Raw genomic sequence first — 12493 nt, 5'->3', positions numbered from 1 at the left:
ATGGGGTGCGATGATTCCGGATGTGTGCAATGAACACATCCGGCATCATCGCGTCTCCAGACGGGGGCGGAGCGAGTTTGCTGCTCCGTCCAAACCACCGGCCATCCTGAACGTGGACACGTACCCTTAGGAATTTCTGCTGCAGATTATTCCCTCTCTTGCCAGAAAACGCAGGTGCGTTTTTGATGCGTTTTTTCCATGCGGATTTGTATGCGTTTTTGAAAGCTAAATAAAGATCTATTATTGACAAAAAAAAAAGATTTGTGATGTAATTTCTTGTCCAACCTCCTTTTACATTTGTCTAACCCACACTCCATTACACACAGACAGACAGACAGACAGCAGGATGAGATAGATAGATAGATAGATAGATAGATAGATAGAAGGAATGAGGCCGGCGTCGCACTAGAGAGTTTTACGGACGTATGAGAGGCGCAAAAACAATGCATTGCACATGGACCAATGATTCTCTATGACCCAGCTCCTATCTGCCGTATATTTTGCAGCCGCATTTTACGGGCGTAGAAAATTGCAGCATGCTGCGTTTGTCAGCGTATTGCGCAAAAATCCCATGAAAGTCTTGCCAACGGATTACATACTGTTTTGGGAACATTTCTGCATATTGCGCCAGTAAAAAACAAACCGTATTTTCCTACGCTAAGTGTGACGCCGGCCTGAGATAGATAGATAGAAGGAATGAGATGGATAGATGTAGATGGATATATGGATAGTTAGGCTACTTTCACACATCAGTTTGTTTCCGTCAGGCAGGATCCGGCGAAGTTTTGAAAAAACGGATCCGTTGCAAATGGTGAAAAACTGATGCAACTGATCCTTTTTTTTTTTTAAAAAAAAAGAGAGAGCGAACAGAAAATGTGCATGATTTTAATGGAAACATGCATGAAAAAATGGATTCGGAGGCCGGATTCATCATTTAACATCTCAGTTTCATACGTTTGTCGCGGGATCCGTCGCTGTGCGTTTTTTCGCCGGACAGAAAAACTGTTCCTCTGTATGTGTTTTCCGTCCGGCGTAAACAGCTTTTTTTGACGGATCCGGCAAAGAACGGATGAAACGTGTGGCCATCAGGCGCAATGCGGCGCTAATACAACTCTATGAGAAAAAATGGATCCAGCAGAAAAAAAAGCGGATCGTTTTTTTTCAAAACTTGCCGGATTGTGCCTGACAGCAAAAACCTGATGTGTGAAATTAGCCAGATAGATATATGGATAGAAACATCTATGTATCTACTATATAATTGTCTAACTGTCACTTCCGTCTTTCTGTCTGTCACGGAAATCCCAAGTTGCTGATTGGTGAAATGGCCGCTCCCTACTCCCCTGCCGTCAGTGCCCGCTCCATACTCCAATAGTAAAAAGATCTAATGTTAAAAATAATTTAAAAAATAAAAAATCGTGATATACTCACCTTCCGGGGCCTTTCCCGCTCCTCGCGACGCTCCGGGCCATGCATTGCAGGGTCGCGAGATGATGACGTAGCGCTCTCGCGAGACCGCTACGCATCATCTCGCGAGACCGCAATGCATTCTTGGGACCAGAACGTCGTGAGGAGCATCGCTAAACGCCTCGCCTGGATCCAGCCCGCCGACGGAAGGTGAGTATATAACTTTTTTATTTTAATTTTTTTTTATTTTTAACAGGGATATCGTAACCACATTGCTATATACTACGTGGGCTGTGTTATATACTGCGAGGGCTGTGTTATGTACTGCGTGGGCTGTGCTACATACTGCATGGGCAGTGTTATATACTACGTGCCTGTGTTATATACTACGTGGGCTGTGTTATATACTGCTTGGGCAGTGTTATATAATACGTGAGCAGTGTTATATACTGCGTGGGCTGTGTTATATACTGCGTGGGCTGTGTTATATACTGCGTGGGCTGTGTTATATACTGCGTGGGCTGTGTTATATACTGCGTGGGCTGTGTTATATACTGCGTGGGCTGTGTTATATACTGCGTGGGCTGTGTTATACTACGTGGGCTGTTATATACTACGTTGGCTGTGCTATATATTACATGGGCTGTGTTATATACTACGTTGGCTGGGCTATATATTACGTGGGCTGTGTTATATACTACGTGGCTGTTATATACTACGTGATGCTATATACTACATGACTGTGTTATATACTACGTGGCTTCTATATACTACGTGGCTGTGCTATATACTACGTGGCTGTGCTATATACTATGTGGCTGCTATATACTATGTGGCTGTGCTATATACTACGTGGCTGTGCTATATACTACGTGGCTGTGCTATATACTACGTGGCTGTGCTATATACTACATGGCTGTGCTATACTACGTGGGCTGTGCTATATACTGTGTGTAGTGTGGCTGCTACATACATACATACATACATACATACATACATACATACATACATACATACATACATACATACATACATACATACATACATACATATTCTAGAATACCCGATGCGTTAGAATCGGGCCACCATCTAGTCTATAGATATATCCGTAGATAGGCCGATGTTGATTAATGAACATAAAGAAAAAAACGGGACAAATAACGGCGTGGGCTCCCGCCCAATTATCTGCACCAGAGGGGGAGAGCCGACGGCCCGGGGCCAATATTTGTAGCCTGTGAAGGGGTTAATACACATGGCCCCTTTCCAGGCTATGAATATCAGCCCGCAGCTGTCTGCGTAGCCTTTACTGGCTGTTAAAATAGGGGGACCAAAAAAAATGACGTGGGGTCCCCCTATATTTTACAGCCAGAAATTCTACGCAGACAGCTGCGGGCTGATATTCATAGCCTAGAGAGGGGCCATGGATATTGCCCCTCCCCCGGCTACAAATACCAGTCCGCAGCCGCCCCAGAAATGGCGCATCTGAGATGCGCCAATTCCAGCACTTAGCCCCTCTCTTCCCACTCCCGAGTAGCGGTGGGATATGGGGTAATAAGGGGTTAATGTCACCTTGCTATTGTTAGGTGATATTAAGCCGGGTTAATAATGGAGAGGCGTCAATAAGACGCCTATCCATTATTAATCCTAGAGTAGTGAAAGGGTTAAAAAAATAAATAAATAAAGACACAGCCAGAAAAAAGTATTTTATTATTCTTAATTTAACCATATTTACCATACTTCAGCGCCTGAAAAAAACGTACAATAATAAACCGTATACTCCCTGTCCGACGCAGTCCAATTAATAACGAGTGTCCCACGACGATCTCCCCTATAGAACAGTGACATTGGGTGATGTCACTGCTCTATAGGACCTCCAGTGACACACTGACAGGAGACAATGGCTCCTGCAGTGCATCACTGAGAGGTTACTGTAGTTCACTGGTCTCACTTTATGGCATTTGCTGCGTGCGAACTTTCTCACACAGCAGTGCCAAAAGTGAGACTAGGGATTATTTTTTACAGTGGCGGAGGAATACACTGCGGAAGGATACCTTCCTCCCGTCATTGTATTCCTGGAGCCCCTAGAGAGCGGTCGCATCAGCTGATGCTGCTGCTCTCCACGGGAGATCGTTGTGGGACACTCGTGGATTTCTGCAGATCAGGGAGTATATTGTTTGTTATTTTAATATTTTTTACAGGTGACACTAGCTTCGGGGAACAAAGTGACAAGTGATGGTGAGTATGTACTCTGTCATATGTACTGTATGTCTATATGTATGTAATGTATGAATGTATTGTATGTATGTATTGTATGTAGTATGTATGTCATATGTTGTATGTTCTGTCATATGTTGTATGTATGTATGTATGTATGTATGTAGTATGTATATTGTATGTAATATGTATGTTTGTGGTTTTTGTTTTTTTTTACATTCAACACATTAGCCGGATGATGGGACTACTACTGTCCCATCATTGGCTAATGTGTCAATCACTGTCACTGTAGCAGGCATAGCCCGATGGAACTTGTAGTCCCATCGGACGATGCCTGCACGCGCACACACCCCCAAGGACCCCCCTTAGCCCGCTGCAGACCCCCCACAGCCCGCTGCAGACCCCCGACAGCCCGCCGCAGACCCCCGACAGCCCGGTGCAGGCCCCCGACAGCCCGGCGCAGAACCCCGACAGCCCGGCGCAGACCCCCAGCAGCCCCGCGATCCCCGCAGACCCTCGCGATTGCCGCACACAGACACACACATCTTCCCCGCACACACAGTCTCCGCCCACGCACTCTTTCCCCCTCCCAATCTACAGCGTTTCTCACAGCAAAACCGCAGATCTTTTTTAGATCTGCGGTTTTGCTGCGGATGTACCCGACTCAATGAAAGTCAATGGGTGCAGAAACGCTGCAGATCCGCACACAAAAATGACATGCTCCTTTTTTTAACCTGCAGCGTTTTCAGTGCGGAGTTTTCCGCACCATTAGCACAGCATTTTTTTTTTCCATTGATTTACATTGTACTGTAAATCCGCAACGTGTGCACATAGCCTAAAGCACAGCATGAGGAACCCTTAGCTGCGCTAAGCAGGCTATTTAAATTGGTAATGGGGTGCCTGAATATGGGTGTAATTTTGGATTTTTTTTTTACATATTTTTCTGTGTCCATAGTCCTGCTTATTTCTTCCCTTGGCTCTGGGAATTACCGTACCTAGCATTTGTAAACCACCAGTACTCCGTTCCATACAGCGTGGTGTATGATATGATAGACCCTCAGCATCTTGTCCTTCCAGCAAAGTGGAGGGATTTATAGAAATGTCATGCCCCTTCATGAACGGAACTGCAACTTGTCAATTTCTTTTGCTGGTACGCCGAGTTTTGTGTGGATTTTCTCTGAAGAATTGCATTGAATGCGTAAAATATGCATTCTCTGTACATTTAGCGCGTTTCCGCAGCGGAAAAGCAAATCTAGTCCACACATGACTATGTTAATAAAGTTTTGTCAAAGCCAAATACCAGGAAGTATCAAAAACAAAGCAACTTTATTTAAAACATTATACACCAAAATATGACAAAAAAACTCAACTTCCAAAATGCCATAAAAACATGAGTAAAAAAAAACCAAACAATAAAAATCATAATGAAAGAAGTGCTAGTAACCTAATTTCCATAACAGGTGAAGATTCTTCCAGTTATACCTCCAATAGCATCCGGAGATTGTAAATGATATACTAATTACTGTCCCCTCCTTATGACAGGTGGATTTTAACCCATTATGGCCCAGTCTGCCTATCGTTTCCTTGATGATGGCCCAGTTTTCCTTATGAGTAAATTTCAAGGGTGTATCCATTGTGATTCAGCTTCTCACTCAGGAAGTTATTATACCAATACATCAAAGAATACGCTGAAAAAGGGAAACTCGCTGCAATGATGCACCCTAATACATTAGTAATGTGTAAATGGGCAAGTGACTATTTCAGTACTGCTCCATGGTTGACTGGATTTAAGGAGCTATGTTATGGACTATCTAAAAAAGGAAAAAAAAGTTAAGACAGAAATCCAGAGGAATGATATTCTGGTTAGTGATAAGTGAACGTTCTCGGATAACGTCTTACCCGAGCATGCTCGGATGTTTTGCGAGCATCTGGCAGTGCTCATATATTATGTTCGAGTCCCCGCAGCTGCATTATTTGCGGCTGTTAGACACAACATGTGGGGACTGCCTGTTTGTTAGGATATCCCCACATGTGTTGTGTCTATAACAGCCGCCAATCATGCAGCTGCGGGGACTCGAACATAATATACCCAAGATACTTGGATACCACAGAAGTTACCCGAGCACGTTCGCTCATCACTAATTCTGATATATTCAGAGATCACAGTAGGAACGTCAGTCTCGCTTTAGTGAGCTTGAACCCCTTGAGTACTGTTTAGAGATCTCTGTTTCTCATCATCTTCGCCCACTTCCTATTGATTTTCTTAGAACGCTGTGTCAGAATTTTTACTTGAAGAATCCCATAATGGCACCAAAAGAGGTGTTAAACCATTTTCAGGTTAGAAATCTGTAGTGTTCTGAGCTTCGGAGTCAGCGATGTCCTCCACTGATAGGTCACATTACAGGCGAGAAGGTCATTATGATGAGATTTACCCTTTATATCATAGGACATGAGATAAATTGGGGACTACTGCCAACTACATGAGTCAGGAGTGAACACCTCATAAATTTACACTTCTGATGTCTTTTTGTCGCTCCTAGAGGAGGATTTCCAGAAGCTGCCCCCTTCTACTGTCCCTGAGATGCAAAGGAGTAACCTGTCGCCTGTGATCCTACAACTAAAAGCCCTGGGTATTGACAATGTCCTGCGCTTCCACTTCTTGTCAGTGAGTGAAGAGACTATGGAACAATATGATCAGTATTAAAGGGAACCTGTCACTTAATTTTTAGCAATTTTTATGCCAAGGGGGTAAAATGACCACCCTGTTAATATGGGAGCTGCCGTGTTAGCAGCTGATCAGGCCATTCTGATATAGATCGTTTTGGATGACTATCCCCTTTACCTAAATTCTGTGTTGGGCTGTATCTCACATTTCTATATAATGACGTTTACTATGATCATGTAGATAATGTGTTCAGTACCTTCTGTTTCCCTTCCCAGCCACCGCCAGCCCAGTCTATGGTCCAGGCCCTGGAGCTGCTTTATGCATTAGGAGGTGAGGCTTATATTCGTTGTGATGCACGATTAAGGGTACCTCCACACCACGGATTAGATGCCGCAAAGTCTGCATGTTTTAGGATTTGTTGCATAGGGTGAAATGTATGTGCTGCTGATTTCAAATCTGCACTTACTGTCAGTGTCTGCAGATTTATTTTCTCGTTATGTTCTTATGATTTCTTAAAGGGGTTCTCCACGTTTTGGGACAAACAACTGCCATTACTGTTTGTAAGTCAGCATTCATGTGACCACTAGTGATGAGTGACCATGCTCACATAAGGTGTTATCTGAGCATGCTCATGTGCTAAGTGTCTTCAGCGTGCTCGAAAAATATGTTTGAGTCCCCACGGCTGCATGTCTCGAGGCTGTTCTAAAACCGCAATACATGCAGGCGAAGGAACTTAAACATATTTTTCGAGCACGCCGAAGGCACTCATGTAGCACCCGAGTATTAGGTGTTATACTAGCACGTTCGCTCATCACTAGTGACCACATGTATACAATTGCATACATCCTGTTATATGACCACACACTCTCACTGTGGAATGTGGGCAGCATGTGAACCACACACTATCACCATTCAGCAGTCTGCTGTACCCTAGAGTAACTTCAGATTTTTGACCAAAGCCTGGAAAATCCCTTTAAGATCTCATCTGCTATTGTAATATGTTGCAAACCGGGTGAAAAGGTGCAAAGCACAAACTTTTTACATTCGTCTACACTTGTGTATGGTTGATTATCGGCAATTAATAACATACTAATTTGCTATGTAGCTGTTTCTGATAAATGGTTAGGATTTGTTTTCTATACTCTTATATCCGTCAGTGCTGTGCAGGTGGAATAAATGTTAATAATACAGAGATTAGTCAGGATAAAGCAAGAAAAATGAAACAAATTAGCCAAGCTGCATTATAATGTATGAGCCGGTAGTGCAGTCCAACAGATGAAGCACTTTCCGGCAGTGCTGCAAATGTATCCTGGAAGCATGGCAAAGAAGTTCAAGTGTAATTACAGAAAGTAACTCAACTTCATTTTTGATCAGCCTTTGTAAGGTTCTGAATCTTTCTACTGTACTTCATTCTAAATTAAAAGGAACTTGTCACTTGAGTCATGCTGCCCAAACCATAGGCAGCATTAATTGCAGCCTGGACTCCATCATTGCTGCCAGGTATATTTTTCTTACATTTCAGAGAGCATATACTGTAAAGATCTGGCCGGGGACTATATCTGGAGGCAAAACTAGTCGATTTCTTCCGTCCCCGGTTGGCTTGTCCCAGCACTGCTCGAGTTAATTGACAAGTCTCCCTATGGGAGTGATCTGTCAGTCTTCTGGAGTGGTGCTGGGAGAGGATGATTAAAGCATGTTTTCTTTTAAGACGCTGTCATGCAGCCAGATTCTGACTCGTGTTGCCGTTGGTCTGTCAGGTGTCGGGTTCCCTTTAACACCATGCTGTAAGTGCTGGCTTGTCTATCTAGTTCATTCTGTCTTACTAGCTAATTTGAACTGCAAGTCTCTGTAAGGTCTGTACTCTGTGTTTCTCAAGTTTAGGTCATGTTCACACGTTCAGTATTTAGTCACAAATACTGATGTAAAATACTGACCAAATACTGAATGTGTGAATGTGGCCTTACACAGGGAATAGTGTTTGAAGAGGGAAACGGAGAAACTCGGGAGATTTGGTCTTTCAAGGCTTTTCTGCTTCTCCATGATGGGATTTTGTTCCCGTTAGTTGCTAATTTATAGCATTGTAACATAGTGTGTGGAGTGTGTGTGTGTGTGTGTCTGTATAAACCTAGATACAATATATTTTACATATATGTATAAACTGTACAAATGTGTGTGTACATACACTGCTATAAAACTAAAGGGAACACTAAAATACCACATCCTAGATATAACTGAATAAAATATTCTAGTTGCAAATCTTTATTCATTACATAGTGGAATGTTTTGAGAACAATAAAACATAATTTATTACATTGATCAATTTTAATGTCCTATGGAGGTCAGGATTTGGAATGATACTCAAAATCAAAGTGGAAAATCAAATTTCAGGCTAATCCAACTTCAGTGGAAATGCCTCAAGACAAGGAAATGATGCTCAGTAGTGTGTGTGGCATCCACGTGCCTGTATGACCTCCCTACAACTCCTGGGCATGCTCCTGATGAGGCGACGGATGGTCTCCTGAGGGATCTCCTCCCAGACCTGGACTAAAGCATCCGCCAACTCCTGGACAGTCTGTGGTGCAACGTGACATTGGTGGATGGTGTGAGACATCATGTCCCAGATGTGTTCAATCAGATTCAGGTCTGGGGAACGGGCGGGCCAGTCCATAGCTTCAATGTCTTCATCTTGCAGGAACTGCTGACACACTCCAGCCACATGAGGTCTGGCATTGTCCTGCATTAGGAGGAACCCAAGGCCAACCGCACCAGCATATGGCCTCACAAGGGGTCTGAGGATCTCATCTCGGTATCTAATGGCAGTCAGGCTACCTATGGCGAGCACATGGAGGGCTGTGTGACCCTCTTAAGAAATGCCACCCAACACCATTACTGACCCACTGCCAAACCGGTCATGCTGAAGGATGTTTCAGGCAGCAGAATATTCTCCATTGCATTTCCAGACTCTGTCACATGTGCACAGTGTGAACATGCTCTCATCCGTGAAGAGCCCGGGGTGCCAATGTCGAATATGCCATTCTTGGTGTTCTCTGGCAAATGCCAATTGCTCTGCACGGTGTTGGGCTGTAAGCACAACACCCACTTGTGGATGTCGGGCCCTCATACCACCCTCATGGAGTCTGTTTCTGACAGATTGAGCAGACACATGGATGTTTGTGTCCTGCTGGAGGTCATTTTGCAGGGCTCTGGCACTTCTGATGTTCCTCCTTGCACAAAGGAGGAGGCAATGGTCTTGATTCTGGGTTGTTGCCCTCCTATGGCCCACTCTACGTCTCTTGGTGTACTGGCCTGTCTCCTGGTATTTGCTTAATGCTCTGGACACTACGCTGACAGACACAGCTACCTTTCTTGCCACAGCTCGCATTGATGTACCATCCTGGATGAGCTGCACTACCTGAGCAACTTCTGTGAGTACCTCTAGGGGTGAGACTAGTGACAAAATGCAAACAGGCAAAAGATAAGAACAGAGAAATGTGGTCACCCCCTGCAGAACCCCCTCCTTTTATAGGGGTTGTCTTGCTAATTGCCTATAATTTCTACCTGTTGTCTGTTCCATTTGCACAACAGCAGGAGAAATTGATTCACAGTCGGTTTTGCTTCCTAACTGGACAGGTTGATTTCACAGAAGTGTGATTGACTTGGAGTAGCATTGTGTTGTTTGTGTTCCCTTAATTTTTTTGATCTGTGTGTGTGTGTATGTATGTATGTATGCATCTGTGTGTACATATATATTTGTACAGTGCATATTTATGTATTATTTTATTTTATCTTATATTATATTCATTTATTCATTCCTTTAAAATCTTCAATATTTCCATTTTTGCTGAACGTTAAGTATTTCCTCCCCTCTTGTAGGTTTGGACAAGCACTGTCGTTTGACTGAGCCCCTTGGTGTGAGAATGGCAGAGTTCCCACTGAACCCAATGTTTGCCAAGATGCTGCTGGAGTCTGGTAAGTTTTAAGAGAGCATTTATAACTATATGAAAATATTTCTAACAGAATATGAAATGTCTCGATGGATGAAACAAAATGGCAATGGACCCGATCAGCTGTGGTTAACCATTGCACATCCAACATGCAGATAATTATTTTCTGTGTTTTGCTTACATATGTGACCTCTGTGGGCAGATTGCTTTCGTTATCAGTCTCAAGGTGAATGTACTGTTTTCCAATCACAGGTAATTTTGGATGTTCTGCTGAAATTTTAAGCATTGCGGCAATGATGCAAATTCAGAATGTGTTTGTGGTTCCTTCAAACCAGAAAGCTGTAGCGGTAAGTGCCGAGAAAGACACTATAATGAAACGGAAGATGTCTGTCATTTCTTTATCACTTCGTTGGGGGGGACACGGGTAACCATGGGTGTATGCTGTTGTCTCTAGGAGGCTGACACTAGGCAAAAAAAAGAGCTCCTCCACAGCAGGATACACCCACCAACTGGCACAAAGCTCATCAGCTATATCAATGAGGATATTGTCCTTCCTTCTGCCCGTCTCCTGTCCATCCCCTGGAATGGTCTCTCCACAAGCTGGACCTAGTCAGAGCCTTCCGTCTCTACCTCTCAAGGAAGGCATCCTTCAGACGTTTGAATGCCTTGTTTGTCATTCCTGAGGGTTGTCGTAAGGGTCTCCCTGCCTCCAAGTCTACTATCGCCCACTGTATCCAGTCAGCTATATCGAGTTAAGAATAGACCACCACATTTGGGAGTGAGAGCTCGTTCCACCGGTCCGGTGGGGACATCCTGGGCTGTTCACCACCAGGCCTCTGCAACCCAGATTTGCTAGGCCTTGGCTGATGCTGGCCTATGTAGAAAGGTGCTTCAAGCGGCAGGTGCCAGTCACCCAACCTGATTTGAGCATGTTTATTCTGTTCCCTCCCTTGGGACTGCTGTATGATGTCCCATGGTTACCTGTGGACCCCGGTGAAGTGATAAAATATTTTTGATACTCACTGTAAAATATCTTCCTTGGAGCCTTCAATGGGGGACACAGCACCCTCCCTGGATTGTGCCTATGTTGGGCCTGAATGCCTCTGTTAGGCCTGTGTACAGTTCTTTTTGTTGCTTCTCCTGTTTTTTCACTAACTGAATAGCTTTGTGCCATTCGGTGGGTGTACCCTGCTGAGGAAGAGCTAACTATTTTTTGCCTAGTGTCAGCCTCCTAGTGGCAGCAGCGTAAACCCATGGCTACCTGCATCCCCCCCCAATGAACGCTTCAAGAAAAAGATTTAATGATGAGTACCAAAAATCCTCCTGTGCCCTTACATAGAGCCACTATATGGCCCAAAGTGGTGGCAGATTTAGTGTACGGTATGTTAGTTTGAGCCCCGTTTACCGATTACATATGAAAAAGGAACTGATGAGTGGTTCCTTTATAAAGTCTGTTTGGGTGTGAAAAGCTGACTACAAACAGCAAAGGTCTGAATTTTGTTACGTTTTTTTTATTTTTTATTACTGATACTTTTCATAACTTCTGCTCACAGACAAGAGAACATCGAAAGTTTGCAGTGGAAGAGGGCGACCACCTGACCATGTTAAATGTGTTTGAGGCTTTTATTAAGGTAAGGGATAATGTATCCCTTTTATTTCTGTATTGACAAGGTACATTATATGTAGTTTTTCAGTGCAGCTATATGTGCATCAGGTGAGCAGGTCAATTTCAAGTCTATAATGGTGCTTCTCCAACCATGATTGGGTCAGTACCTATGGCTGTCGGTATTGGACAGCTTATTTACATCCTGCAATTTTGCTTGTTGATTGGGAAGTAATATTTAAAGAGGTTGGCCACAACATTCTATAATGCCCCCACTGATTTAAACCATGTAAGCCTGTTGCGCAAACCCCTCACTTGGCATCATATGACCCCGGTTGCAGCCGGCATTGAAGTCACGTCAAGTTCTTGAATCCCTTGCCTCACCCGGGCATGACACAGTCGCGTGCACCCCCCGTCCCGATTGACTGTACTGTGGGTGGAGATTCACTACACCTCACAGCCCGGTTTCCAGCACCACTTCTAGCTAATGAAAGCAGAGGAGAGTGGGAAAGTGTGCTCCGGTTACTAGACTGTGACGTGCAGTGAAACTTAGCCCACAGCCCAGTCAGTCAAAAGGGGTGCACGCGACTGGGTCACACCTGAGTGATACAAGGGATTTTGGAACTTGACGTGACCTCAACGGTGTCAGCGGCGGCTGTAGCT

The 12493-nt window shown here is 44.1% G+C and overlaps 1 protein-coding gene across 1 annotated transcript in view; it reads left to right on the top strand.

Moving 5' to 3' along the window:
• The window catches only part of DHX35 (DEAH-box helicase 35), a 48095-nt gene that overhangs the window by 19839 nt on the left and 15763 nt on the right, over nt 1–12493 (top strand). The window contains exons 13-17 of the mRNA XM_077251524.1: nt 6159–6283; nt 6559–6613; nt 10157–10252; nt 10480–10574; nt 11781–11858. Coding sequence (XP_077107639.1) covers nt 6159–6283; nt 6559–6613; nt 10157–10252; nt 10480–10574; nt 11781–11858 — 449 coding nt within the window. The remainder of the gene's footprint in view (nt 1–6158; nt 6284–6558; nt 6614–10156; nt 10253–10479; nt 10575–11780; nt 11859–12493) is intronic.

The sequence above is a fragment of the Ranitomeya variabilis genome, chromosome 4 (genome assembly GCF_051348905.1).
Source record: "Ranitomeya variabilis isolate aRanVar5 chromosome 4, aRanVar5.hap1, whole genome shotgun sequence".
NCBI lineage: Eukaryota > Metazoa > Chordata > Amphibia > Anura > Dendrobatidae > Ranitomeya > Ranitomeya variabilis.
This window is presented reverse-complemented; position numbering and strand designations above follow the sequence as displayed.